Source organism: Astatotilapia calliptera, chromosome 18, assembly GCF_964374335.1.
Source record: "Astatotilapia calliptera chromosome 18, fAstCal68.1, whole genome shotgun sequence".
Lineage (NCBI taxonomy): Eukaryota > Metazoa > Chordata > Actinopteri > Cichliformes > Cichlidae > Astatotilapia > Astatotilapia calliptera.
This window is the reverse complement of record NC_137439.1, coordinates 8148655-8175866: the sequence shown is the minus strand read 5'-3', so window position 1 is coordinate 8175866 and position 27212 is coordinate 8148655. Positions and strand designations below refer to the sequence as shown.

The 27212-nt window shown below is 41.3% G+C and overlaps 1 protein-coding gene across 3 annotated transcripts; it reads left to right on the top strand.

Annotated features, from left to right (window-relative positions):
- Positions 1 to 363: 363 nt before the first annotated feature.
- Positions 364 to 17309, top strand: LOC113011071 (arylsulfatase I-like). 3 transcript variants are annotated; one of them, XM_026150448.2, is made up of 11 exons: positions 364 to 598; positions 3391 to 3583; positions 5989 to 6128; positions 7368 to 7517; positions 9655 to 9729; positions 9827 to 10001; positions 10349 to 10585; positions 11873 to 12019; positions 12819 to 12957; positions 14884 to 15515; positions 15603 to 17309. In XM_026150448.2, the coding sequence occupies exons 2-11, from the start codon at positions 3407 to 3409 to the stop codon at positions 16026 to 16028; spliced, it is 2298 nt and encodes a 765-aa protein (XP_026006233.2). In that variant the 5' UTR covers positions 364 to 598; positions 3391 to 3406; the 3' UTR covers positions 16029 to 17309. The 3 variants fall into 3 exon arrangements, with proteins under 3 accessions (XP_026006233.2, XP_026006232.2, XP_080148440.1); XM_026150447.2 differs by having other exon boundaries at positions 375 to 637; XM_080292314.1 differs by having other exon boundaries at positions 386 to 511.
- Positions 17310 to 27212: the final 9903 nt, after the last annotated feature.

Here is a 27212-nt window from a genome sequence, read left to right as displayed (position 1 = left end):
TAGGTCATAACACACCTTACCATATGACTTAATTATTATATACTGTCTACTCGAGGCAACGAAAATGCTGATTACAGGACAGGAAGTTAATTCACTGTTTATCAGGAACATTTGTTTAAGTGATATCAGAGTTGTATTTCATTAATAATGCTTTATTGTGACAGTTTACACGTTCAGCCTGTTGACGTTATCACGGTTCATTTACGGCCCTGCAGTGGTCACTATGGTAACTGGAGGAGGTTTCATTTCATTCACAGCAGCAGTTTAAAATGACTTGTGTGACTTTAAAATGACGAGTCGAGCGTATTTTATTTTGGCGAGTCAGGCCGGAGGTGGGAGCGCGTTTGTGTGCGGCTGTCCTTCGCTCATATTTCATCTGCGGGGAGAGAAGGCACTCTTCAGACTGGAGGAAGGAGGCTCTGGTGGAAACTCAAAGGACATGCGGCGTCTTTTGCAAACTTTTCTGCAAACCAGGCTTTCTCCGAGCTGAAGAAGAAGAAGAAGCCGAAGGGTGAGGAATGAACTGAAAAGGAAGAAGAAGGAGAGAGAAGAGGAGGGGGGAGAAGAGCCGTTCACTCCCATTGATCCTTGTATCGAGGTATTGATTCAGGCCTGGCTTTGAAATAACACAGCAGAGGTGAGGATAAGATGAACGATGCTGACTTGAGTTTTCTCGACCTGGATATAGTCTGATACCAGACTTAATATAGTATTATTACAGTTTTATTATTATTATTATTTCTGATAAATACTGCATTTAAATATATACTAACTCCATCAAAGCAAAACTAGGCTATATAAGGTTAGTCAGAGCTTCTTAACTAAGACACTCACTCAGACTACTCTGCTTCTTTTCCCATGAGTACCTGTATCTCACCAGTAGTTGGAAACCAGTACTCTACAATCAAGCTGAGACAGCTGCTTTTCGTCAGCTTACATATAAAATCAACATTACATGGTCTTCTTGGCTTTCACGTTAATAAACATGTCGTAGATGATACAGATAAAACAGTCTGAGGTTACCCTTCCTCTTAAAGAGCGCTCGGTTACAGTTTGCTTTGAGAAAATAAAGATTAGAGAGTTTAAAAAGATCCTTTTTGAACCTTGTTACTATTTAATGTCATGGATAATTTAATATTGTTTAAACACTGGCAATTCGAGGAAGTATCAAAGAGCATTCGGGCCTTGTAAAGGTTATTTTACACATCTATTAACAAGTGACTCACTCATCAGATCAGTCAGGACTGACAGCGGTCCTCAGTGTGAGCCAGCAGAGAGACGCACTCACCAAGATAAAGTAAACAATGGGCTACACATCGGACAGTTGAAGAGAAACATGGCACACATAGTTCTAAAATATGTTTGAAACTCCATGAATGTGGTCAAGTATTTCACAATAAGCCATTTTCCAGCCAAGAAGGCGGGCTTGTTTAAAAAAAAGAAATTATTGTTAAAAGATGTTGGTCAGTTAGTCTTTTTACAGCTTTATAAGTTTATAATTAAATTGTCACCAGGTTACAAAATAACATTTTACCCACTGGTTCCCCCGTCTGCAGCTCAGACCTTCACTGACCCACGTAAACAAGCTAGTTTTCGTGTCTGTATCATGTTTTTTCTGGCTCTGGTGGGAAGTTGAGGGTGTAAATATGCATTCAAACATCATTGGCCTGCATTTATTTAACAAAGTGAGTCTATTTCACCTTACTTAAAACCAGTATGTGCATTTTCTTGCTGTGTTTCAGCATTCGGTGAGCAAAAATGTTTATGTTTATTAGCGGAAGGCCAAAACATTGTTTAGGTGAGCACCAAAAAGTTTTATATGCAGCGAAATCCTGTGTACTTTATATACCTTATGATCCATAATAGCATCACATACGTTATTACTCAATTTAGATTTAGATTTAAATCTGAAAATTCAACTTTATTTATACAGCACCAAATCACAACAACAGTCACCTCAAAGCACTTTATATTGTAAGGTAGACCCTGCAATAATACATACAGAGAAAACCCCAACAATCATATGACCCCCTCTATGAGCAAGCACTTTGGCAACAGTGGGAAGGAAAACCTCCCTTTTAACAGGAAGAAACCTCCAGCAGAACCAGGCTCAGGGAGGGGCGGGGCCATCTGCTGCGACCGGTTGGGGTGAGAGAAGGAAGATGGGATACGTTTTTGATCAAATGTAGTGGAGTACTGTCTGCAGTTATTCATGCTGAGAGCATGGAGCAACATTTACATGAAATCTGCCGCATTTTAAGATCGTTCCAAATGAAACGAGCATCAGCTTTTCTGTCACGATGTAAAAGGTGGAAAGATGGCTTGTCTTAGTGGTGGGATAAAACTAATCAAGGTTTAGATTGTGATTAAAGTACAGAGAGACTCACTCATTTGCTTCCCTTTTTGGCCCTAAATCTGACTCCTGATGCACATGCTGTGTTTCCCACACTACAGAGAAATCTGTCTTTCTTTCACTAACATCACACCGTATAATGTGAAAACACTGACAGCAACAAAAGTTAGAAGTCAGTGAGGGTTCACTTTATTCAGATTGTTTTACGGGTGAAGGGTGGGTGCGGTTTTGGAAACACCATCAGCTGCTGACCAATCAACTTGCCTTACATAATCTCTGTTGTCTCTGGACCATCGGGGCATCAGTTAGGTTACTTCCTGAAAAAGCGGTTTAAACTGAAAGAGAGGAAGTTTACATGAACATGAAAATCTGGCTGCTCTGAGGAAATACAGCAGTGCAAACACAGGACTGTGATAGCCATGCATTTCAAGTATTAGAATTAATTCAGGCAGTTTTTCTTTGTGACCATCTGAGAAACACTAACCGGAGTTTGCTGGAAAGGTCTGATACGTGACATTAGAAAGCGTGTAACGTGCTCCAAGCATCGGTGCATTCCTAAGCGCGACCGTGATCATCCAGCTGTTATAACACCATATCCCCAGTGACAGAGGAGTTTATCCCCGTTTGACACTCCTAGGGTGTAAAATGTGAAATAAATCAGCAAATGATCAAAGAAAAGTAATAAAACCCTCTTCCAGCACTTCCAAATGCCCTGTTTCGGCTCTCTCTCGGTTCTGGGTTTTTCTTTATTTTTTTTATTCATGCTACTCAGTTCCAGAGATTGTAAATAGCTGAAAGCCCTCCGCGGAGTTTCAGCTCTCTGTCCACCAGATGGAAGTGTTTCAGATCACATTTGCAGCCAAGTTGGCAAGTCTGTCTCAAATGTGGTTTCGTGATCTACAGTCAGTCACCCCACTGATGGCAGGGTTGTGTGAATTTGTGCTGAGTCTAACATTTTTGAGCTACTCTTCCCTGGTGTTTTGTTCGTAGAAGTTGTCGCCGTATTGTCATATTCTTGTTGTCGTTCTTTTCCGCAGAGCTCCTGCTGTAAGGATGCAGGCTGCCCCTGCTGCTGCAGCTGCGGCTCTGACTGCGCTGAGTGTTTTGCTCACCCTCGACTGCCTGTCGGCTCATCGGCCCCCGAACAACCAGATACAGCAGCAGACTGACGAGACGGCGCAGAAGAAGAAGAACCAGCCGCACATCGTATTCATCCTCACCGACGATCAGGTGTGTGTGAGAGTCGTGCGAGTGCGTTTTCTTGAATCAAAATGCTTGGACAGTGCCACTGAAACGAGGAAACACATCATAGTATTTACATAAATATATATTGTTGAGGATAGAAATCAAATCATTCCCAAAACATTTACAACCATATGTGTGAAAGTAGCTGAAAAATCTGGTTTATAAGCAGTGAAATGAATTAAACAGCACGCATGAGAGCAGCATAGGAGGACTTAACGCCTCTCTGAGTATAACCTCTCTGATTTAAACCTGAATTTCAATTTGGCAAGTCCGTCTCAAATGTGGTTTCACGTATCCACCGCATGAAAACAGATGTTACAGACAAGATATTCACAACTTTGGAATCAAGACCAGAACCCTGGATTTCAGGTTAGTCGGTCATAAGTTGTCGTTTTGAACTGGGGATTATTTTTAGTCGTGGACGCCGATAGCTGCAGGTACCACAGAGACACACTCCTGTTGTGCTTGTTTAAACTCAGTATGTTGCACCGCAGTGTCATTGAAGACTGTGTGGCTAGGTGCTCGCGTGAAGTCCTCCCAAAAAACCAACAAACAGTGAGGACACTATGCGTAAGTCAGATCGATTGAATGTTTATACACGCATTAGAAGCACGCACAGTGGTCAGTTTTGATTGTTTCTACGTACTTGGTATGGTTCGACTTCTTCGTTTTCGCCACGCAGCAGCTCAGCTTAAGGATCAAGATTACCACACAAAGAAGAAAGAGTAACCCACAGACCCGGTGACAGCTGCAGCCTTTTGGCAGTGACACATGAATCCACAGGTCCCGTCACGCTTACTTAAAACCAAGCAGACACGGGTCCAGCCTAAAAGTTACACAGCTTGACCTTCTACTTCCTACATCAAATACTACTCTTGACGAGCAGCTGATTTTGAGATGTCTCTGGAAAGGAGGTCTTTCCACTGTTTTTTATTACTTTGTTTTGTTTTCAGTTTTTGTTTTCTGAGTGAAGGACCTCCATATTGGAGTAACTGTTTGTTCACTTCCTGTGATTTCTTGTTTAGATCACATTTAGACTGCTTAGCAACCAAATGTTTTGCTGCTGTCTGTACACCTCTGTTAATTTTCTCATTACACTGTTGGTGAAATTGACTTTTTGCTAGCTTAGCTTTGATTTTGCATAATTGCTGCAAATCAGAAATGCTACATTACCAAGACAGCGCAGGCTGCTAGGAAGCAAGCATCATGTCATCGGTGAGGCCAGGTGAAGTTAAGACTACGCTTTTGCAGACTGGTCCTTACTAAGACCAACTTAACAGCTAGATCAAGTTTATTACAAACCATTTTATGTGCAGAGCTGTGCATAAGTCTTGAGCCGCACAAAATTTCTTTAAATGTTGGTACGAAAATGGGAAACAAATGCAGCAATTTATTGAAAGGTGCAAACATGGAAATGCAGCCTCAAATACAGTCTGTAAGGCAAAAACAGAGTTTCTACAAATCTGATGAGCTTGAAGTGAATATTTGACATCACCATCTTCATTCTTCAACACAGCCTGAGCTCTCTTAGGCGAGTAGTCTTCAAGAAAAGTGCTCCAGCCTTCTTCTTTGGATGTTGGCTGCCTTTGGCTCTGCAATCTGTCGAGGTTATCCCACATTGCTTCATTAAAGTTGAGGTCTGGGCTCTGGGGAGGCCAATCCATCACTGATAGTGTTGCATTGTGTATTGTGTAGACACCTGCTGTTCACATCTCTCCTGACCTGCTTCATACTGATGACAATTTGAAACTAAATTTTTAATTCTGAATTCACTTCTTATTTTGTTCTCCACTTCTCATGTTACCTCGTTTTTTTTAAGGACACACTGCACACCATGTCGCGATGTGCCAAGTTTTTGGCTAATGGCGCTGTGAGAATGTCCTTGCTAACGAAATGGGAACAAATGATGTATTTTGGGACAGGCTATTAGAAAGAAAGTGCCTAAAGCTAAGCTATTTAAAACAGGTTGTTTTCTAAAGTGGTCTGTTATGTGCGGACACAACACTGGTTCATCCCTTGATGATGGTTAAATGATTTATAGGTCATTGTTAAGTTTCTCAAGAAGCAGAAAGTATTGTTTCCTACAGTATTGTAACAGGACCCAGAATCTTAAAATGACTCACAAGCCTTAAAAACCAACCAGTGTGGGGCTGAGTAATGAAGCTTCTGATAGAGCTTCTCTGGAACTGTTGCAACACTGTTTCCAGCTCACAAACAAAACTGTACCATAGAAAATAGAGACAAAACAAACACAAGGAAAGGCAGGCTGCACACACCTGGACCCATTACTTCCTTACAGTATAGTATAGGAACCACTGAGTATGTATTTGGCAAATTAAAGTGACACTCTAAAACACAAAGTCTTTGATGCAATCATGAATCTGTTGCAGGGTTTCAATGATATCGGTTACCACAACCCGACCATCAAGACTCCCACTCTGGACAAACTGGCAGCAGAGGGCGTGAAATTGGAAAACTACTACGTTCAGCCGATCTGCACGCCGTCGCGCAGTCAGCTCATCACCGGCAGGTACAAACACACCTTTACCGACCTCCTACAGTAAATATTGGAAGTCTTTACATTAAATTTTGACAACATTTAGCCCAGTCTCTTAATAAACTGTCTCATGTACACCAATACATATTGTTTTCTCTTTGTTTCAGTATTTAAAAAAAAAACACTTAAAAAGATCTTAAATCATTATCTTATTATCAAAGCTGTCCGAATATTGACTCATTAATTAATTTATAGCATGTAACTGCTATAATTCATATCCTCTGGTCTTATTTGTCTGGATGTACTGTCAGATTGTTCCATTTTAATGGTAAGAGATTTACAACATTAAGCCATTACCACATTAAAAAGCGTTTGAAGTGCATCCACATTCTTTCCAGAACTTAAGCTACCCTGTTGATGGGTTAATTTGAAGCTTTGCTCTCGCGTCAGCGCTTTGAGTCTTGGCATTTTTTCCATTTTTCTTCCAGCTGTGCTTGTTGTGTCAGGTTTTCCTTTAGGATTTGTGCTCGGCAGTTATTAGCCAGCAGTTCTTATTTGTTGTGGGCAATACCTCCCCGTTTACACATTGTACTAATTGCATTTTCACCACATCTGTAGCTTGACATTTAGATTGAATGCTTTTTGATAGCACAATTCAATGAAATGCTCTTTGTACAGCACCAAATCACAACAAGAGTTGCCTTAAAATAAAACAGAGAAAATACCAACAATCATATGACCCCTTTTCAGCAAGCGCTTTGGCGACAGTGGGAAGGAAAAACTCCCTTTTAACGGGAAGAAACGTCCAGTAGAACCAATAATAATCTTTCTTGAAGGCATCTGTTTTCTGTTGGATTTTGAAACTCCAACAAGCGGTTTTTCATTCACTGCCAATTGTTTTAATCCACACTCATATTAAGCCAGTTTTAAATCAACACATTAAATTGTGGGTCATTTATTTACAAGAATCTCATTTTTTAGGATATTATTCACTCTAAGCAGTTAAATTCACATGTTAGAGAAGCACAAGAATCACGTTAAAGAATTAGAGAGGGCTTTAAATGTGTGAAATGAGGAAGAAATGGCTGCATGTGAAGCTCCTGTTTCAAATGAGGTAGCTGCTTTGAATAATGAGTTTATTGATTAGGCCCTGAGCTGCAGCCAGGATTAATAATGAGCTCCCCGCGTCTTCTCTGAGGCCAAACGGAAGCTCCTGCCTGAGCGGCTTGCCTGTTACAAACCCACTAACAGCTCTTTTTTTCTTTCTTCCAGATATCAGATCCACACGGGATTACAGCACTCCATTATCAGACCCAGACAGCCCAGCTGTCTGCCCTCGCACATGGACACTCTGCCTGAGAGGCTTCGCGAGGCCGGCTACGCCACACATATGGTTGGCAAGTGGCACCTGGGTTTCTACAGGTGAGAGGGAGCCTTCAGTATAACTTGGAGAAATATTGTTTGGTGAAAAGTCTGCTGACACAAAGATGGTGGAGAAACAGTGATGCAGTCATGATTCAGAAGCTGGACTACTTAACTTGAAGTAATCTTTTTCCGTATGACTTTATCAGTTTCTCATATCATCGTGAAGGAATCTTGGCCCACTCTTCTTTACAGGAGTGCTTTGCTTTGCTGGCATTTGTTTATGTACCGCTGCCATGACAATGCCTTGGCATTTCTTTTGGATTGGGGTCTGGGCTTTGACTGCTGCCGTGCTTTTGATCGCTGTCCTTTTGTGTGACACAATTTGGGCCAAGCTTTAGCAGTCGAAGAAATGGCCTCACATCTGACTCCACAGTACTTTGGTATACAGAGGGGTTCATGGTCAACTCAATGACTGCAAGCTGCTTAGATCCTCTGAGCAACCCAAATCATCACCCCTCCACCACTATGGTTGACAGCTGATATGAGATGTTTGTGCTGATGTGCTGTGTTTGGTTTTACCAAATGTGATGCTCTGCAAAATGACCAAACATCTACACTTTGGTCTTGTCTGTCTAAACAACATTGTTCCAGAAGTCTTGTGGTTTGTTCAGATGCAGCTTTGCAAACCTAAGCAGTGCTGCCATGTTCCTTTTAGAGAGAAGAGGCCTTATCCTTGCACCCCAAACAAGCCATACTTTTTCAGTCTTTTTCTAATTGTACTCTCATTTACTTTGACATTTAACATGCTAACTGAGGCCTGTAGAGTCTAAGATGTAACTGTTGGGGTTCCTGCACCTTAAAGCGAATTTGCTGGGACTTATGGACCAATGGATTCTTATGGAAGCAGTAAGGGTTCACTTAGTTTTTCACACACTACTTCTGCAATTTGACTTTGTTTCTTGTAAGTAAATAGTAACATGGTGTAGTATGTTATTATGTGGTGTTGTTCAGCTGACTTTGAATTTACCTGATTTTAAAAAGTGCTAAGGACAAGAAGATTTTTTAATTATGTCCACATTCTTAAAAACGTAAAAAGATACTCTGCTTTTTTTTTCATGACTAGTTAAAATATGAGATGACGCAGGACGGTCTTTCTGTTTATCTCAGCTGTGACATACTGTGTTTTTAAAAAAGAGACCAGTCCCTGCCGGCCTTTCTGTCTCCACACACCTGGCTAAGGGTTTCAGGGCTTTGGTATGATGCATGCTGGCTCACAATTATGGTTTACTTGGACTCATCATAATAGAGTCGTTTATGTAACTGTTGACTGCACCTGTGCTTTTCCTGCTATGACAAGCAGAAGTATGTAGCATTATAAGTTATGGAAATTTACAGGAGTTGGAGCAAAATTGGTGTTTAAATCAAAGGTTTCACAGCTAGACCCCACAGTGGTCCTAAGCAGTGGGGGTTTATTTTTATTAGTCAGAACCTAAAACGGTTTAGTTAACCAATATATATTAATAGCTAACTATTGCTGTTAGCCATTTTACATGTATAAAGACCGCTCAGTAAAACCAATAATTTTTTAAAATTAAAAGTGTGTATGGTGATGCATTTTTTGAGTGACGCATTTTAAGAAATGATCAGTGTAGCGTGGAAACAGTACAAATCAATCAATCATATACGTCTAAATATAACGCAGTGAGGCGCCTACAAGAAATGACCTGTCCAATAGAAATGTTCTACTGTTTAAAATGTTATCTGTGATATGTTTTTATAATCAGCCGGAAGAAGGCCACAGGCTGAAACTTGCCAGACAACACAATCGGTCTTTATTCTACAGTTCGCTGGAGCTTTAAACTCTCCTACCGTTGAACTGAGTTGGCATAGTGCTGAACACTCCCTACTGTGCTTATTCTGTACAATAGACAGCATGAAGAGAAAGAAACATGGCTATTCAAGCCAGAGAGCACTGAATGATCTAACTTACTGGAGTTAGTGGACGGATATCAAGTAAAAGGGAACAGCAGTTATCAGGTTCCTGACATTTTTCAAGACGTTTAAAGTCATCGGCCATCATTTGTGATCATTTCTTCTATAAAATGGTCCACATTGCTCAACTGGTTGTTGGGGTGTCAGGCTTGTATTACAAACCCTCCAAACATCTGTAATCAGTAATCATTTTTTCCTTTAGGAAAGCATGTCTGCCCACCAGAAAAGGTTTTGACACTTTCTTTGGTTCGTTAACTGGAAGTGTGGACTACTACAGGTAAATCACAACTACTATTATTACCTGTTTTCATGATTGCTCTCTGTCTTTTTACAGTGTTTACTCCAGTAACTCACATTTCTCCATCTGCGTCTAGTTATGAATCGTGTGACGGCAAGGACTTATGTGGCTACGATCTCCATGACGATGAGGGCGTAGCGTGGGGCCAGGAGGGGAAATACTCGACCACGCTCTTCACACAGAGAGCTCGCAAGATCCTGGAGAGTCACGACCCTGCAGAGAGGCCGCTCTTCCTGCTGCTGTCCTTCCAGGTACGGCGCTGAGGTCGTTACATTAAACATCTTTAGAAGATGGGTTACGTTAAAGCCAATCAAAAAGTTTTAAAAAAAAGGGGTGGAGGGGGGATCAGAGGGGCCAGTGTTCACAACAGGATGTGTTTGCATGTCATGTTTGTTTATGTCTGAGTGTGAGCGCTCAGAGAGTGCATGGTCCACATTGAAGTGTTTGTTTGTTTGGCTTTTTTGAGACAGTTTGTTCAAACAGACTCAAAGGTTTTAATTCAAAACACGCCGCCCAGATGTTTGTTGTTTACGGCTGATTTTGGATGGTTGATAGAATTTAAAAACATGTAATAATATCCTGTAACGTTTCCCTTCAGGCGGTCCACACTCCTCTAAATCCTCCAGAGTCCTACATCTACCCCTTCCGGGACATGGTCAACGTCCCCAGGAGAAACTTCGCCGGCATGGTTTCCACGGTGGACGAAGCGGTCCGAAACGTGACGTACGCCCTCAGAAAGTACGGATACTACCGAAACAGCGTCATCATCTACTCCACCGACAACGGCGCTCAGCCTTTCACAGGCGGGAACAACTGGCCGCTGCGGGGTCGTAAGGTAAAATAACTGCACGGCGAAGCATAGGCTTCATAAAGGCTTCATAAAAAGTCCACATAGTCATAATGACGTCTCTCACTGCTTTGTGAACTGCTGTTCTGAATGTGAGAGTGACAGAAAATAAGGCACAGTCAGTAATGCCTTTTTTAGCTGGAGAAGACACCCCCTGGTGGCCATTAAAACCAGTGCAAGTTTAAGGTTATGGACAATCAGGATCTTGCAGTCATCTTTTATATACAGTCTGTGACCAATTAGGAAATTGCCCTCATAAGATTTTTATGTCGAGATGAGTCTGACAAGCTTAATATGGGATGTAATGAAAGAGCTACAGTCCAGAAGATTGGTTTTAAATGAAGAAACACAATAAATGTCCTTTTATCAGCTTTGTGATAATATTATTAGTCTGGTTAAATCATTTCATTTAATACCTACATTATAAATGTAGAACCACTTGTAGGTGTAGGTGGCGTGAACAACATCGATCTCTTCCTTACTCTGCAGTGTCCTGCAGGGACACATTGACTTATGCCATTCGTGTGGATTGACATGCAGCAGCGTCCTAAGCAGACTAGGGTTGGATGATCTGCTCCAACTGTCCACTTGTCCCCCTGTGTGAGCGCCAGTAACAAATGACATCATCACTGCTGCAAAGCATTAATGTCCCACAATCCACCCTTGGTAATGCACACCACGTGGTTACACATGACTGTCTAAAATGTATCTACAGTAGGCACAGTTGGCAAATCCAGGTTGGAAAATCACCAGGACTGATTTTTAAGGAATGTTTTATAAGTGGGGTTTATTTCACTCAACCTTAAAATAAATATTTTGTTTAATAAATGGGTAAAAATATCAATAACATACACAAACTTCTTTTAAATCAGAGAGCAGACTCCTTTTCTTAACTGTATGAGGATCAGCCGTGACCTATTTTGGGCCAGCTAAAACCCCAAAACACGTGCCTGGCTCTACTTTAGTCCTGTTGTTCTGCTAACCCATTCAGTCTTTTTTATATATGTAAAAATGGTGCTAAAGAAAGCTGCGCAGGGGTGGGTTGAGGAACACAACAAAGAGCTGAACTCTTTACTAGGCCCTTAAACTTCTGCAGATGCCAAATGTGAACTGTAGGATGTGCAGGAACAAGACCGATGTGCAGACGACTCACAACCGAAGTATCCAGAGGCCTTTCACACGTCTGCAGTAGTTTTACAGATAACATATAAAAAATCTCAGCTAACCAAAATGAAAGAGAGCAGAATGAAATTAAATGTGCTGGCTGTGTTTCAGGGTACATATTGGGAGGGTGGAGTCCGCGGCGTGGGGTTCGTGCACAGCCCTCTGCTCAGGCGCAGGAGACGAGTCTCCAAAGCTCTCATGCACATCACAGACTGGTTCCCTACACTGGTGAGCCTGGCCGGAGGAAACATCAGCCAGGTCAGTGGGCCTGTGTCAGAACAATAACCTGTGGGAGCCGTTTGCTTGTACTTTCTAGCATTTGTCTCTGATGTTTCTTCTTAGACAGTAAGTATGGGAGGATAAAAGTTAAGCAGCATGGAAAAACGACTCTCTCCCAGTGTGTTACTGACCATTTTATTGTGCTATAAAACAGAGAGAGATACCGATACGAGCTCTTCTTTTACTGTAAACTCGTTCAGGATCTGTATGTTTTTCCAGTCGTCTTGCCAAAGAGCTCAATCTCTGGTCCCTCAGCTCGCTTACTGTCTCCCCCTAATTTCAGATTAAGTTTATTCGTTGTCATTATTAGAGATGAAAGTAGAGCTCTGCCTATATTCATCTCTGTGTTGGCCTCAGACTGAACAGTGCTACTGTAAAGCCGTCCCTACTTTTACTGTCATCTGGATAAATCAGCCGGACCTATTATGATAAGTGCAGCATTTCCAAACACTGGCCTCAAACATGCTTTGTGTTTTTGTTCGGATATAAATTACTTTCATTTCTAAGTCCGTGCAGTCTGTGTATAGTGTCCAAAAAGCTTTGTTGGCTTGATCTGTGGATAGATTTGCATTGCTGCCAGCAGATAAGCAATGCTTTCTTGGCTACAGGAAACGTAGTAATTCAAAAAGTCAGTGGCGTCTTTTACAAGGAAATTACTTATTCTTTATTTGTGTCCAGTAAATGTATGAGTCTTGCTTCTGGTATTTTTAGCAGCATACCCGTCATTACCCTGCTCTGTAATCTCTTACTGTAAATGAAGTGTTTGCCTTCCGTTCAGAGCCAGGGCCTGGATGGTTTTGATGTTTGGCCCGCCATCAGTGAAGGGAGGGAGTCGCCCCGTAAGGAGATCCTTCACAACATCGACCCTCTGCACAAATCTCCAATTGAAAAGAAGAACCAGGACGAGGAAAACTGGGGTAACTACAGGGGCAAAAAAAAGTCCATAAAGGACTTTTTTTAATGAGGTGTGAACAAAAAGGTCCAGGAATGGGCACGTAGGAATCACAAGACTTCCTCATATAAATTTGGCTGGTTTCCAGTTCGAGGTCCTCTTCTCAGGAATTTCCTGACAGCTTTTTTCACAACTGCTAATTTTAGATCGCTCCCTGAAAGTCTGACTACTTTAACTGGGATTTTACCTCAGACCTCAAACTCAACTCAAAAAAAGACCAAACAGTAATTTCTGTTTCAAACTAATCAAGATTGATGAGATCTGGATCTACAGCTACAGCTGAGCAGTTTTCAGCTGAAACCTCTAAAGTTTCCAAGCCGGAAACATCCCAAAGTAACGTCAGGTGAAGAGGCCAGGATCAGGCTCTTCTTTTTTCAAGAATCCATTTCCCAGTGTGGACTTCTGTTGTAACGCCCTGATTCATTTAAGGGAAACTGCCTGAACTGTGGCCATCACGTATCGTCGCAAAGCGTGCTGAAAACACGTTAGTTTTTAGCCACGTCAACACAGTCCTGGTTCACCAGCTGGACTTACGCCCTAGCCAGATGGGCAATCCCACAGATTTATTCCACCTCCATTGAAAATAAAGTTGAAGAATTGCTGTTTTGACACACTGGAGAAAATCCAGCACATCGCACGAGTGCAAGGAAACATAACAGGACTTCTGTGGAGTGATTTAAAATGAGCAGCCATGCTGACAAATCAATTAAATCCAGTTTTATTTATATAGCACCAAGTGACTACAACGGTCACCTCAAGGTGGGTTTTTTTAGGTTTTGTATATTTTGAGGTAAAGACCATAAAGAAAGGAAAAACTCCCTTTTAACAGGAAGAAACATCCGTCAGAATCAGGCTTAAAGAGGGGCGGCCATCTCCCTCGACTCAGCACCCAGCAGTCGTAGACTACGCCCTAGCTAGATGGGCAATCCCACAGATTTATTCCACCTCCTGTAACATTGAAAATAAAGTTGAAGAATTGCTGTTTTGACACACTGTAAAAAAAAATCCAGCAGTAGCCCCAAAACCAGCAGTAGCTCTAATGTGCTGATACTCTGCAAGGTAAAATGCTGATAGGTTGAAAGGTTGGCTTGAACAACTGAAGAGGGCACTGAAGAGCTTGCTACGAAGACAAAGAAGGACAAAAACAATAAGGTATTAAGAAAAAACAGCCTGCGAAGGCTTCATTATCGCGCTTCACTACAAAGAAGCTCTTTGGGCTCTGTGACAGGAGCTCTGCTAAAATAACAACAAACAGTTAAGCACAAACCAGTCATGCCACATATTCTGCCCCCTAGTGGAAGAGCTACAAAACAACAGTCTGCAGAGCTCGACGTAGCCTCTGAATCAGACCAACGCACCACCGCGCCTGTTCCTTATCTCATGCCCTGCCCACTTTGCACGTCTCTTCACCAAGCAGCTGCTTTTAATTGACATTGACTGGTTTCAACTTGCTGCTGGTGTGGACGCTTCTTTAGTCTGCATTAATGTATAAAAACAGTTTGAGAATAATAGTTGTTATTGGTGTTTAAAGCTGGTGTTGAAAATGCTGGAAAAACAAATGTTTCATTTTCTTTTCTTTCTTTATACATACATACATACATATATATATATATATATATATATATATATATATATATATATATATATATATATATATATAGTTGAGAGGAAGTACTCTCAACTGAATGTACTGAACTCAGTGACCTTTTCAAACTGGTAGGAGATGATCTTTTAATAAATGATAAGTCTCATGTCACTAAATTTACCACCAGGGTGGAAAATGTTTGTTTATTGTAGGAAATACAGAGAGAAGAGAAAGAGAGAAATATGAGCACAAAAGAGGTAATTTATCTTTAATATATCTTGATCGCTGTTTTCTTTGATTTGGCAGTGAAAACTTTAAAAACCAAAGTTTTAAAGAAGGTGAAGAAGAAGAAGAAGAAGAAGGTTCTGAAGAAGCCACCAAAACAAAAGTTAGCCTTTAAAACAAAGACCACCAAGAAACCTCAAACATTTTCCCATCATGCCTCTAAGCCTAAATCTAAGCCCCTCTTCAAAAAGAAGCTCAAGCCTCGCCTAAAATCAAAACCCCCACCTAAAGCTAAGAAGACCAAAGCCCACACTTGGGACCGGCCTCTGCCCAATCACAGACCGCATCCAAAGATCGGTGGCACTTCGTCAGGGTCTGGAACATCCCGTCCTAAATCTCCGCCTCCGATCCAAACCCGTTTGAAAACAAAATTCAGGAGGACCACGTCCCAGAACCAGAACTTGTCACAATCAAGCCGGCCAAAATCCAAGATGCTCAAACTACATTCAAAATCAAAGTCCAAGCAGACATTTTTCCCATACCAGAACAGATCCCAACCTGGAATACCACTGACCAAATCCCATCCAACCCTCCAGTTCGGGCTGGAGTCACTACAGCCGGTGTGGGACACTTCAGTCCAGGCTGCCATCAGAGTTGGAGATTGGAAGCTACTGACAGGTGATCCAGGCCACGGAGATTGGGTCCCCCCACAGGTACTGCTGCATGCTTCAGAGAGCTTCATTCTACTTTTCTGTTTCACATTGATTGTTATAACAAATATTTGAAACATTGATCCTCAGATGCTTCCCACCTCTCTACCCGGTCGCTGGTGGAACCTCGAACGCTCGATACTTTACCAGAAATCCTCCGTCCACAAAAACATCTGGCTGTTCAACATCACAGGCGACCCGTACGAGCGGCACGACCTGGCAGACCAGAGGCCAGATGTAGTCCAGCAGCTGCTGGCCCGGCTCGCCTACTACAACCAAACAGCCGTACCGGTTTACTTTCCACCCGACGACCCCCGAGCCAACCCGAGCCAGCACAGGGGAGCGTGGGTGCCATGGGTGGAGGAGGAGGACGACGAAGAGGGAAAATATCAGGGAGTTTACAAGAAAAGTAACAACAAGATGAAGAAGAAGAAGAAGAAGAAGAAGTGCATGCTGTGCAATCTGCAGTCGTTCTTTTTGAAGATGAGCGAGGGGACCGTGTCCAGTCGCATCTGAGATGTCAGCTGAAATTTGCATCAGACTTGAAAATTAATAAATCTTATTTTTTACTTTCATGTTTTCACAACTTTAACATATTCAAGTTCTGTTATTGTGAAAAACTTCTCTTTCAGAGATACGTGACCGTTATTTGTTCATACATGCAGCTTATTCGCCGCCAAACGTGATCTGATGTTTCCAGCTGGACCGTCCAGACACATGAGGCTCTTTTCACCGAGATTTAAAGGGTCAGTCCACTCAAATCACAAAAAGACGTTACTTACGTTGCCTGCAGACATCTGAAATCATACCACTAAGATCGTGAAATCTTTGTCGTGATTTGGGTGAACTGGCCATTCATCAGGTGGTTCTAACCCCTGATCTCTGAGTCGGTGAACGCTGGTTTGTTGTTTTACAGATTTGTCAACCGAAAACTGACAGAGGTCCTCATACAAGGCCCGACACCGAGTGGCAGTGAGATTTGTTTTGACACTGTAAATGTAGCAGATCAATTACAATAAGAGACTTGAGTAAATATATAGATTTACAGGTTTCAGTGTACGTTTACACCCTTAATTCACTCCACACAGCCAAATCAGGGTTTTAAAGGGACACTTTACCCAAAAGTCACTTTCATACATTCGGTGAGTAAAATTTTGCATAACTCGCTTGTCTGGGTGTTTGCCAAGGCTTAAAGTTGGCGTGGCTGTTTGGACTGACAGACGTGCCAACATGTGCAGCTGTCTGCGAGGCCTCACCTCGGCTAATTGGAGTCGCTGAACTGGACCTCGAGACTATATTTGTGCTTTTAGAGTGTTTTTAAAGCAATTATCTGATAATAATCTACTAAGTGGTATCGGCCGTCCAACAAAAGTTTGTGCTTCAGTTTTTATTTGCCTTTTACTCAAATCTGCATCGTTGAGTTGGAGCCACACTGTTTATTGATGCAGCGGCTCTTCTTCACACTGCACAGAGCAGAAGAGGAGGGGCAGGATGCTAGATAGAAGAACGTTAATTTCCCCGCCCAAAAAAGTCCCGTACAGACTAGACACTGCCTCTGAAATGCTCCTGTATTCAAACCCGTACAAAGAATAACACATGAAACTCACCCGGTGTTTGTCTGGAGTAATGATACTGTAGCTAGCTGCTTGCTTTGCTTGGTACATAAGTTCATGTGATTTGGGGTGAATTGTTCCTTTAAACAAATGTTTACATATTACAGTGGAAGTGTGTAATCATGACACAGTGTCAGAAAGTTTTATTGTGTAATTTGAATATACTTTCACGTTTTTTGTGACACATTCTCGTGACTTTGATGGTTTTGTCTCACTTTGTCTGTGTTCCTGTGGCTGAAACTGGCCTCTGGCTACTGTGGTCAGTTTCAGTGCACTGCCACTGGCAAGCTTTTCACTATGAATTTAAAGCATTTCACAGCACCTTTAAGTTACTACTGTGAATATCAGAAACCTCTTACTTCACACACACAGCACCAACGCATGTCACTGACAATATCAGTAAACCAAACTGTCTGATTTTAATTTTCTGTAAGGAACAATTCCACTTCCACTAATGTGAAACTTCAGATTTTTATTCGTCTTTTTTGAAAGCACAGCAGAGGAAGTAAAAAAGTCTTACAGCGGCCTGTTTTGAAGTCGGATGCTGGTTGCTTGAGAGAGAGAAAGACACCTAACCTCGAAATATTTCTGTGTATTTGCTCAAAAACAAACAAACCACGGCTGCGGCTGATCTGCAACAGTGCGCATCAGTGTGAGCGAGGAGCAGAGCGTTCCCGAGAAACATTTTAAATGCACGTTGGATTTCTCCACCCTGGGTAAATAAAGGTGAAGTCAAATGAACCTTTGTCCTTCTATGTTTACTGGAAACAACGGCGAGGGTATGTATGTTCTCATAAAATGTTGTTGTTGTTGTTACAAATGGGTGTTGTTGTTTTTTGTTCTTTAGGGCAAGTAAACCACCCGTGTTCATCAGGAAAACTCTTCATTTGAAATGCAGGCTATTAAAATGATTCAAATTTGATACACTATTCACTTAAAGTGTTTATATTTTAAGTAATTAAATACATTTAAAATGCTTTTGTTGCATAAGATGAAAAGACGTGTACATGCATACGTATTCAATATTTCTCTGGGATTCTTATCTGCACATCTTTGCCCTCCAAATCAAGTCAAACCCAAATGATTTTGAGACTCGAGCCTTCTGTTGTTGTGCAATTGCTGATTGTTTAAATTAGTAAACAAATATTCAAATCTTCAAGAAGCAGAAATATGCCTTGCATTTGGTCATTCACGAGAAAGTCGTTGCGCAAAATCTGCATAACCGCTAGGTGGCGCCAAACATTAATAATCCTGCAGATGCAGCACAGACTCCTTTCTCTCGCTCTCTCTCGCTCTCTCCACACACTCACACACACACTTGGGGTAAAATAGGATTTTCCACGCTGCCTTCCTACTTCACACTGTTTCCGCTGAGAAATAATTTAATTTGGGGCTCCTTTGATCCCTGAACACAGCTGGATTGATGTAATCCTCTGGGATTAAATCTGACTCTAACTCATGAAGCAGTTTAGGCTGTGATGCTGCTGAAAAGCTGCAAGGTTGACGTCCACAGTCACTTTTAGTACTTTAAGCACTCAAAACACAGAAATTGCTTCAGTTCATTTACAGATTTATGATTCATTCAGTAAAGAAAACCTCGCCCCCATAAAAAAATCAGAAATAGCTCAACCATAGCTTCAGTCCAGACCTTTGTGTTGACTTAACTAAACATAAATTAGCCTGCATCTGAATTTATGTGTATGTGAAACAAGCTGCACGACACCCAAGTCTGTAACAGAAATATGGGTCTCAAAATTATCAACCACTTATGGCTGCAAATATGTGAACTTTGTTCAAAGCTTTTTGTTAAAGTTTGTTCAGTTTTCAAGAGTTTTCTCCATCAGTATAAACTAAAACTATATTTAAATAATAATCTAAAGCCCTTGTTTTTCTCTTATAGGTCTCTCACTGTACCTGGTGATAGTGAAATTAAGGAATACGAGGGGAAAATATGTTAAAATTTGAGTGTCTGCCCAAAAAAATGTTGAATGGATGTTTATAACAGGGATGGAGTTTCGAGAGCATCCTCTGCTGCTACATCACTATCTGGTACGGGAACTGCAAAAGAAGTCTCTGCAGCGGATAGTGGGGACAGCACAGAGGATCACCCTCTCCCACCCATCTCCCAACTCTACAACAAACACATCATCCGACATGCGAACAACATAGTGAAGGACACTTTCCACCCCTCACGTGTGCTGTTCTCCCTCCTTCCATCTGGCAGACGGTTTCGCAGCATCAAAACCATAACGGCCTGACACTGCAAGAGCTTCTTCCCCCAAGCAGTCAGAGCCCTCAGCTCACTCCCACCAAAGGACTGATACACACCTTTACAAACACCTTACAAAAGATTCAAAAACAACAAAAACTTTCACAAATCCACTACAAACTGGACCTGGGAACAATATGCTTACTTGCACACTCAGTCACATAGTTACTGAGCACACATCTAAACTATACTATATTTGCACATTTTGCATCTTGCACATGTCTTCGTCCTCACTCGTCTACAATATCCTGGTAAAGACTTGAACCTGGTATTCAATACCAACTGCACAATCCCCTTTGTATAGTCTCTGTCCTGTCTTTGTTTATTGTACAGTTAGTATTGTATAGTTATCATTATAGTATTGTATAGTACGGTATAGTTAGTAATTAGTACCTTTTTAGCCCTTAATTCTACCGAAATTTAGCATGTTAATTATTTGTAATTCCTAGTTTTATATATCTCTTGGAGATATATCTTTTATACACTTATAAATATAAACAGCATTTCGGTACACTGTACACTGTGTATACTGCTGTCTTGACAATAAAGCTCTTGAATCTTGAATCTTAACTATTGCTGCTTTTGATAGAAACACTAGTCAGTCAAATGAACTGCTCTTATTTTATAAAGGTCTAAAAACCAGTTGGCAAGCGGCTGGCAACCACTGGTCACTAAAACGTGTATTCCCTGATACTGGCAGCTGCTGTGAAACTAGGTGAGGGTTTGTTTGGTTGGGGGGAGGTTGACCCAATGGTAACTAGTCCTCCTGACACAGGCCAGTCAGAACACCAAAGTTGGCATAAAGGGAGCGGAGCTAAAGCAGCTTGTTTCACACAGACGTCAAACTAAAAGAGTGCAGCAAGGCTCAGAGTAAACTGAATCATACAAAGCTACTGTAGTGGAGTCCAACAACAGAAATAAAGAGCTGGAAATGAGTAGGGTAAGTCACGTATATTATGTTTACCAGCATTAACAGACGCTTCTCTCTCAGCTTGAATAAGCGCACTCATACATAAATAATGCACTCGCTCCTCTCACGCCGCCTCTGTTTCTCTCACCTCCTTGACTTAACAAGTTTACATTAAAAATATCTCCTCCTGCCTGTCACGCTCTCGCCGACATCCTGCATCATCGTGAACGTAATAATCCGGTATTCATCCCGCGCCCCCCGCTGGGAGCCAGAGGAGTGTGAGCTCCACAGAACCGGAGCATGTGGGCGGCTGTGAAATCAGGATTCCCTCAGCACGGAGCAGCTTTTTAGACGCTTTCTGCTGACACAATGAAAAACTCATAATTGAGTTCTGTTCCGTGGTCGCACTGACATGAGCCTCGCTTTCTACTTCTTTACAAGATTAAAAAAGGAGAAAAAAAAACACAGAAAACGGAAAAGACGGCGCACAATCGAGATGATTTCAAATGGTACAAAGTGGCATTTCGGCGCATTCATGAGTCGGATTTGTGACTTTTTCAACATGACATGTATTGCAGTATCAGTCTGACATTAACATTAATACTGATGCCACACCACCTCCTCCACCATCTCTTTGCAAAGCTCCCTTTTCATCTTTTCCTGCTGTACTCTCAGTGTCAACCCCCTTTTTGCCCCGCTGTGGCAATACTTGCATCACCCACTTATAAGAACTGAAAAGCATCTTGAGTCTTTAAAAGGAGCTGCTCGTTATGAATCCCTCGTACTCTTACCTCAACTTGTGAAATTATTATAATACAAATGGTGCAGCGTTTAAACCCATTATCATTTAAATTACATTTCCTTTTTTGCGGTTTGTTTAATTTGCTGCTGAATGGGCTCAGTTTGCCCACGAGGATTGTTTAAGTTTTCTCTTATTATTTGAAGATTTCATTGTCTTTGCTCAGACACAGAACACCGTGTACTCCTTCTAACATGGTTTTTCAGACTGAATCTGTCCTTGAAAGGCCTCCGAGAGAAGAAGACCGCCCGCTAAACCTGTGCTGCTGCATTTCACACTTCCTGAAAATAAAAGTCAATGAGTCACATCACGATTGGTCTCACAGAAAATAAGCCAGGTTTCAGGATCGCCTTCACCTGTGGGAGGATGAAGCCACATCTAATGATTGATCCCAAGTGAAGGTTGCAAGATTCAGTTGCCTAGGAAACCCCATAATCTATTTACCGCCCCCTCGCGTGTCAGTCGGTAGCAGTCACTCCAGTCACCCATCTCAAAGGTCAGAAAGGTTTAACTTGGGATCGCTGACATTCATGATTGCCGGTCATTACATTACTGATAATCTCATGGAGAAAACTGGATTTAGCTCCACAGTTCAGCCGAGCTGCCAATACAAAAGATAGCCACCGTACCATCACTCATTAGTTAGAGAAGTCTAGTGTTGAACTGACTTTACCATTTTTGCTGTCACCATCTTGCTTTTTTGAAACCAAACATCAGGAGCACGCGACTGTGAAACTAGATGGGCAGTGATGGTCACGTGTGAGCCTGACTTAAAGCATCCCGTTGATCCTTTTTGACTGATAGCTGTTATAATTAGGAGGTTATGTTGTGCTGAACACAGCCTGAAACTGGCAGCCGAGACCATAAACTTATCAGGTTTAGTGATGTCACAGAAAGCAGCAGGAAAGGGTTGTTTTGTGAGATCCAAGCACCTTGGGACAACAGTTTTTGTGATTTGGTGCAATTTAAATAAAATGTAACTGAGTTGAAGAGATCCAGCGACATATATATTTTCTTATGCTGCGTGTGTCTCCCAGAGAACTTTTGGGGGAAATTTTCTGTGAGATCATCTAATTTATTAAGGGTTGGAAACTCACAGAGGGGAGAAAGACGTGTAGCAGACTGAGAAACACGAAGCTATTAGACTTTGGCTAATAGGTAGAGCAGTTTTCACTAAAGTGGATGCCGTTCATGAGTTTCAATATTCGGTTCTGCTCCGTTCTGATCTGCAGGAGACCGAACACCTGCTGCTGCTTTTCATCAAATCTAGTTACTTTTGACTCAACAAGACGTCGTAAAATTTGAATTTAGCTTTAAAGTTGAACGAGAGGTTTTTGTTAATTTGAAATAGCGGTTCATATTTATAAGACTAAAGCGTCTTCTTTTAGAGAAATGATCCCTGTGTTAAGGGTTTATTAAAAAGTCAGCTAGGTCCCTGATAAAGATAATGTGCAGGTTTTGATTCTTAGTCCACTAAAATGATGAAATTTAAACATTTACTTATTATTCCATGAATTTCAGAAAGAAAAACTGCTGAAGATTTTATCTGACTTGTTTCACTTGTCACAGCAGCGTGCACCACTGTGAGCATCTCTTGCCAAGGATGAATGAAGATGTTTGGCCTTCTAAACAGTTATAATGCAAAAAGACAAACATTTACCACATGATCACTGCTAAACACAAAAGGAGGACTGCAGTGGGACTAAAATATCTGCAGGGCTTTGTAGCAGTGCTGCTGACACTTTCAGCTGCTCCCTCATTTCCCAACTAGTCGCCACAGTGGATTTGCATGTTTGATTTGGCACAGGTTTGACCCCGGATGCCTTTCCTAAAGGAATACTATCTTGTGACCCCCCTGAGGCTCGGTTTGTGCCTCCTCCCAGTCTTAAAATGGGGATCTTTTACATGTAAGGCAAATGTGTTAACCCCTGCACCATAACACCACAAAAGAGCTCATTATGTTAGATTTCTTCTAGCTGTATCCAAACATATTGACATGTCATAGTTACTTTCTGCTGGGTTACAACACATCACAAAAATGCTCCATAGATCTACTAATTAAATTATAAAAGTCACGAGAACTTGTAAGAAAGGAGGGCGATAAAAAACAGCTTAATTTATAAATTCACCATCCAAAACACGCGAGCTGCAATGCGGCATTATTGGAGGTACCGGTGGATACTCCACGGTCAAATCAAAGAACAAAGACTGAGACAGTCCCACACTTTGAAGTCAGACTCGAACGAGGTGATCCGACTCTGCAGACAACCTTGATCATCATTATTTGCCCTCTGACTCATCAGCCTTAATGAGCTGGCCTGTCCACAATGTCTCCACTGAGGGTGTCTGCTGTTCATTAGGGCTCCCCGGTAATTGAAAGGCACGACTCTAAATGAAGATATGATGGAAGCTGTGAAAGATAAAGACGGAATACGTGCAAGCCAAGAGCAGTGATAATGAGGCCAGGGTGTGAAAGCGTCTTTGTGCTCGGCTCTCCTTGGCTTTGATTGGGAGCCACAGAAAATAACCTTGATGATGAACGACACAAAGCAATGCCATCATACTCTTGTTTACTATAGCAACGCTTACACCGAGAGACAAAAGCGCAGTCGATGAAATCTGACAAGATTTTCATTGTATCAAAACAGCCAATTGTGACTTTCATTAGCTGAGTGTCTTTTCAACTGGTTTACCATGAAAATGCTTTGGTTAGAGACCAAGTGTGTTTTTATGGTGATATTTTAATTGTCATTCTTGTGAAAAGGTCAAATACACCTGGAGGATAAAAGCTCAAAAAGCTCAAAAAGACAAGATTTTTAAATGAGGCTGTGGATTTCCTAAAATAGTCGGTCTTAGCACATACTGTATATGTCTGGGTCTATTTCCAGCAGTGGATCCACACACATTCGGTGCTCTAATGAGTGGAAGACTGTCACTGCAAACATGTGCCTCACTGCTATGTTAGAGGATATCACCTATACCAACCTTATTTAAGAATACATCTTTTCACAGTTTTGTTCCAATATTCTGTCTTGAAGTTCAATTCAGCAACTCTGTGTAATTAATAGACTGTATTTTAAAAATGGATGTGGCCACTGTGATATTATATACTAGGTTTAGATTCGGCAGTTTTAAGCGGCAGCGTTTTCCAAGCTACCGCGTTGCTGTTTTGGAGCCAGAGGTGACCGTATTTGATCGATCAGGCGCCGACTTATCAGCATAAACCAGCAGGCTGGTTAGCCAGCTGCATCCACATCTGGTGTTGGTGCTAAGTAACAGTGTGAGCCACAAACTTCTTGGATGGGGCGTACCACTCACCAGGCTTTATCAATTGTTCCTTTATGCCAATAAAGTTGCTCTAAATGGCATTGAACAAGGTCAGGAAGCAAATAATCCACAGTAAGAGTTATTAAAACAACTGACTCAAAACCCCTCTTTGTACCAGGCTCTAAGCAGGCTTTCTATTGCTCTAAATGTTAACATGGGAGTCAATGTGGACTAACTAACTTCCTGAGCCAGCCTAAAGTGACAACTACAAGGAAACTGCATTTTTTAGTAATTCCATGTTAGCTTAATGTTTCATTTTCTTGGTTAATATTATAGATTTAATCACAGAATGTGGCAACTATGGTTCAATGAGCCAAAACTGAACATTTTTAGTTTGTTTTCTTTCAGTTGTAATTATATTTTTTGCCCCATGCCAAACCTTTTTGAAGTAAACCTCATTCGAAGCATTCAGAGTCGGTGTTCACGTCCATCTGTGTTACGCTGCTGCTGTCTAATAAGTGACCATTTGTGCGAGATTTATGAGGGGAAATTCGTGGCTTTATTAAGAGTTAGTAAATCATTGACTGAATGACTTGTACTGACGCATCCACATGATTACACAGCAGAGCTTTGCTCACACTGTATAACAAACACGGAGCTATAATTGGTCTTTAGAAGCATTAAGGCGCCGGCCACTGACAAAAGTTATGTGAACCCCTCTGTGGGAGAAAAACTGCAGTTTGTAAAGTTAACTCTCCGGAAACAGTTTCACGAGGATTCACCTGATAGTTGCTGAGTGTCTTCATGTGTGATGCAGAGAGTTTACTGCTAGTTTAGCCTTTCACTGACTAAACAAAAGTCAAACACTGACTCGGATGTGTAACTGAAACGTGACTTACACAAAGGTGACAAAACTACTGAGCTGTAACAGACGTCTGCACAGCTCCCACAGTGGTGCTGCCATAGTTACAGAAATCCAGAGCTGGTGAGCTGCTTTGTGTTTGCTGTTTCACACCCAGTGAGACTTTACAAGGTCATGTGGGATTTTTCTTTGAAATTCTTAAGAAATTTGAGCTGTGAGTTACTCCCACTGTGATCACAGGTCAGAGGATTTGATGGCAAACACACTGATGTGGACATTCACCTCTAAATCACGCACAAATGTGGGTTTGGATCTGCAGAATTTTTTTTTTCAAGGTGTGTTGCCATACTTTTTATTATTTCATGTATAGATACATCTACCTGCGTCAGTATATGTGTGAGTACTCCCTGTGAGCCAAAAGCTCAGACTTCAAACTGCTCTAAAACCTCTGATGCAGTATTTTTCTACTCATGGCTCTGTATGATGTCACTGAGGGGCTAAAATGGCTAATATGGCCATCTCAGGTATACAACTGCCTCTTGACAGCTTAAAGGGAGAGTAAAGGAGCTTAAAACAGCTTCTTACAGACAGAAGTGCTACATTGAGGCCCAGTATGAGATAAATCAGGACTATTTTGAACTGCGTCTCATGCAAAGCTCCTCTAACCAGGTTCACCGATAATAAAAATAGCTGAAAAATAGCTAAATAAGTTCCCTTTAAGTGTTTTATTTCAGACAAAGTGGCTATTAACACTGCAATTAAAAACATCTTATGCATGGGCATGAACTATGCTTGATTGCTTAAAAGTTTCTCGGTGAAGAATTTGATCATAAAGCATATCAAACAATTTCAATCTTTTGTTTATGAAGCTACTTTCATGCAGGGAGCTGTTTTCTGGGAGTTCTGATAAAGCCGCTCACCTGCACAGCACCAAACAGGAGACAGATAATTAGAGAGTAGCTCATAATGCAGAGGAGAAATTAGCAATTAGCTACAGGATGCATTTCCCTGAACAGTCAACTGAGGTAAAAAACAAACAAATGAAAGACCTGAACGAAAAATGAATGAAGATGGCTTTAATAATCCCAGCAGGGGACGTGATTAATAGTTCTGACGCTACGTGATGAAAGCATGACACCAAATCAATTAAAAAGACACAAAAGATATATAAATTAGCAACTTAATGTAATTTTAAGAACATGCTGATCAAATATTTACTGAGTTCAGCTCAAGAAGTCAGTTTAATTCCACTCTTATTAAATTGACTCTTTAAAAACTTCAGATTTTCTGTGAAGTTTGAGTGAGTTATTTTTTTGCATGTTTTCCTCAAATTGAAATCACGGCTGATTCTTTCAGTAGAAAAAATTCAACATTTTACTGAAAAACATTCTGAGCAGACCTGTAGCAAAACTGAATTTCTTTCAATAACGTGGCAGGAATCGGCACTTCTTCAGTAAAGCTCTTTGAAGAAATGAAAATTGCTCAAATTTCCAACAGGTTGGTCTCTAAAAAATATTTTGTCCTTTTTATCACAGCTACTCAACATTGTTAGAAAATCACAAATTACAAGCCGTGCTTTGTGCTTTTGCTTTGACAGACTTTCGTTACCAGCATTTGTTGACTGGAACTGGAAACATAACAAAAAAAATAGAAACATCCTCAGAGTGATGCTGAAAAAAGTAATCAATGGATTTGTTTCTTGTAAATTAGCTTTAAAAGCTCACTAAAAAAGGTTCAGTTGATCCAAAACACCACAGCGAGAGTGCTAACAGAGACTCGAAAGGAGGATTGTCTTCTTTTCCTTCTCTTCATTTTGGACCCTTCAAATCTTGAAGCACTTCACTGTCAAACTATAAATTAGCAACTTAATGTAAGGAACCTCACATGTGGTTCCTTGAGTTTCTTAATTGGAGGCAGACGCTTGGATTCAGGAGACAGACGCTGTCTCTAGTTTTAAGAATAGGCTTAAAAACGTTCCTG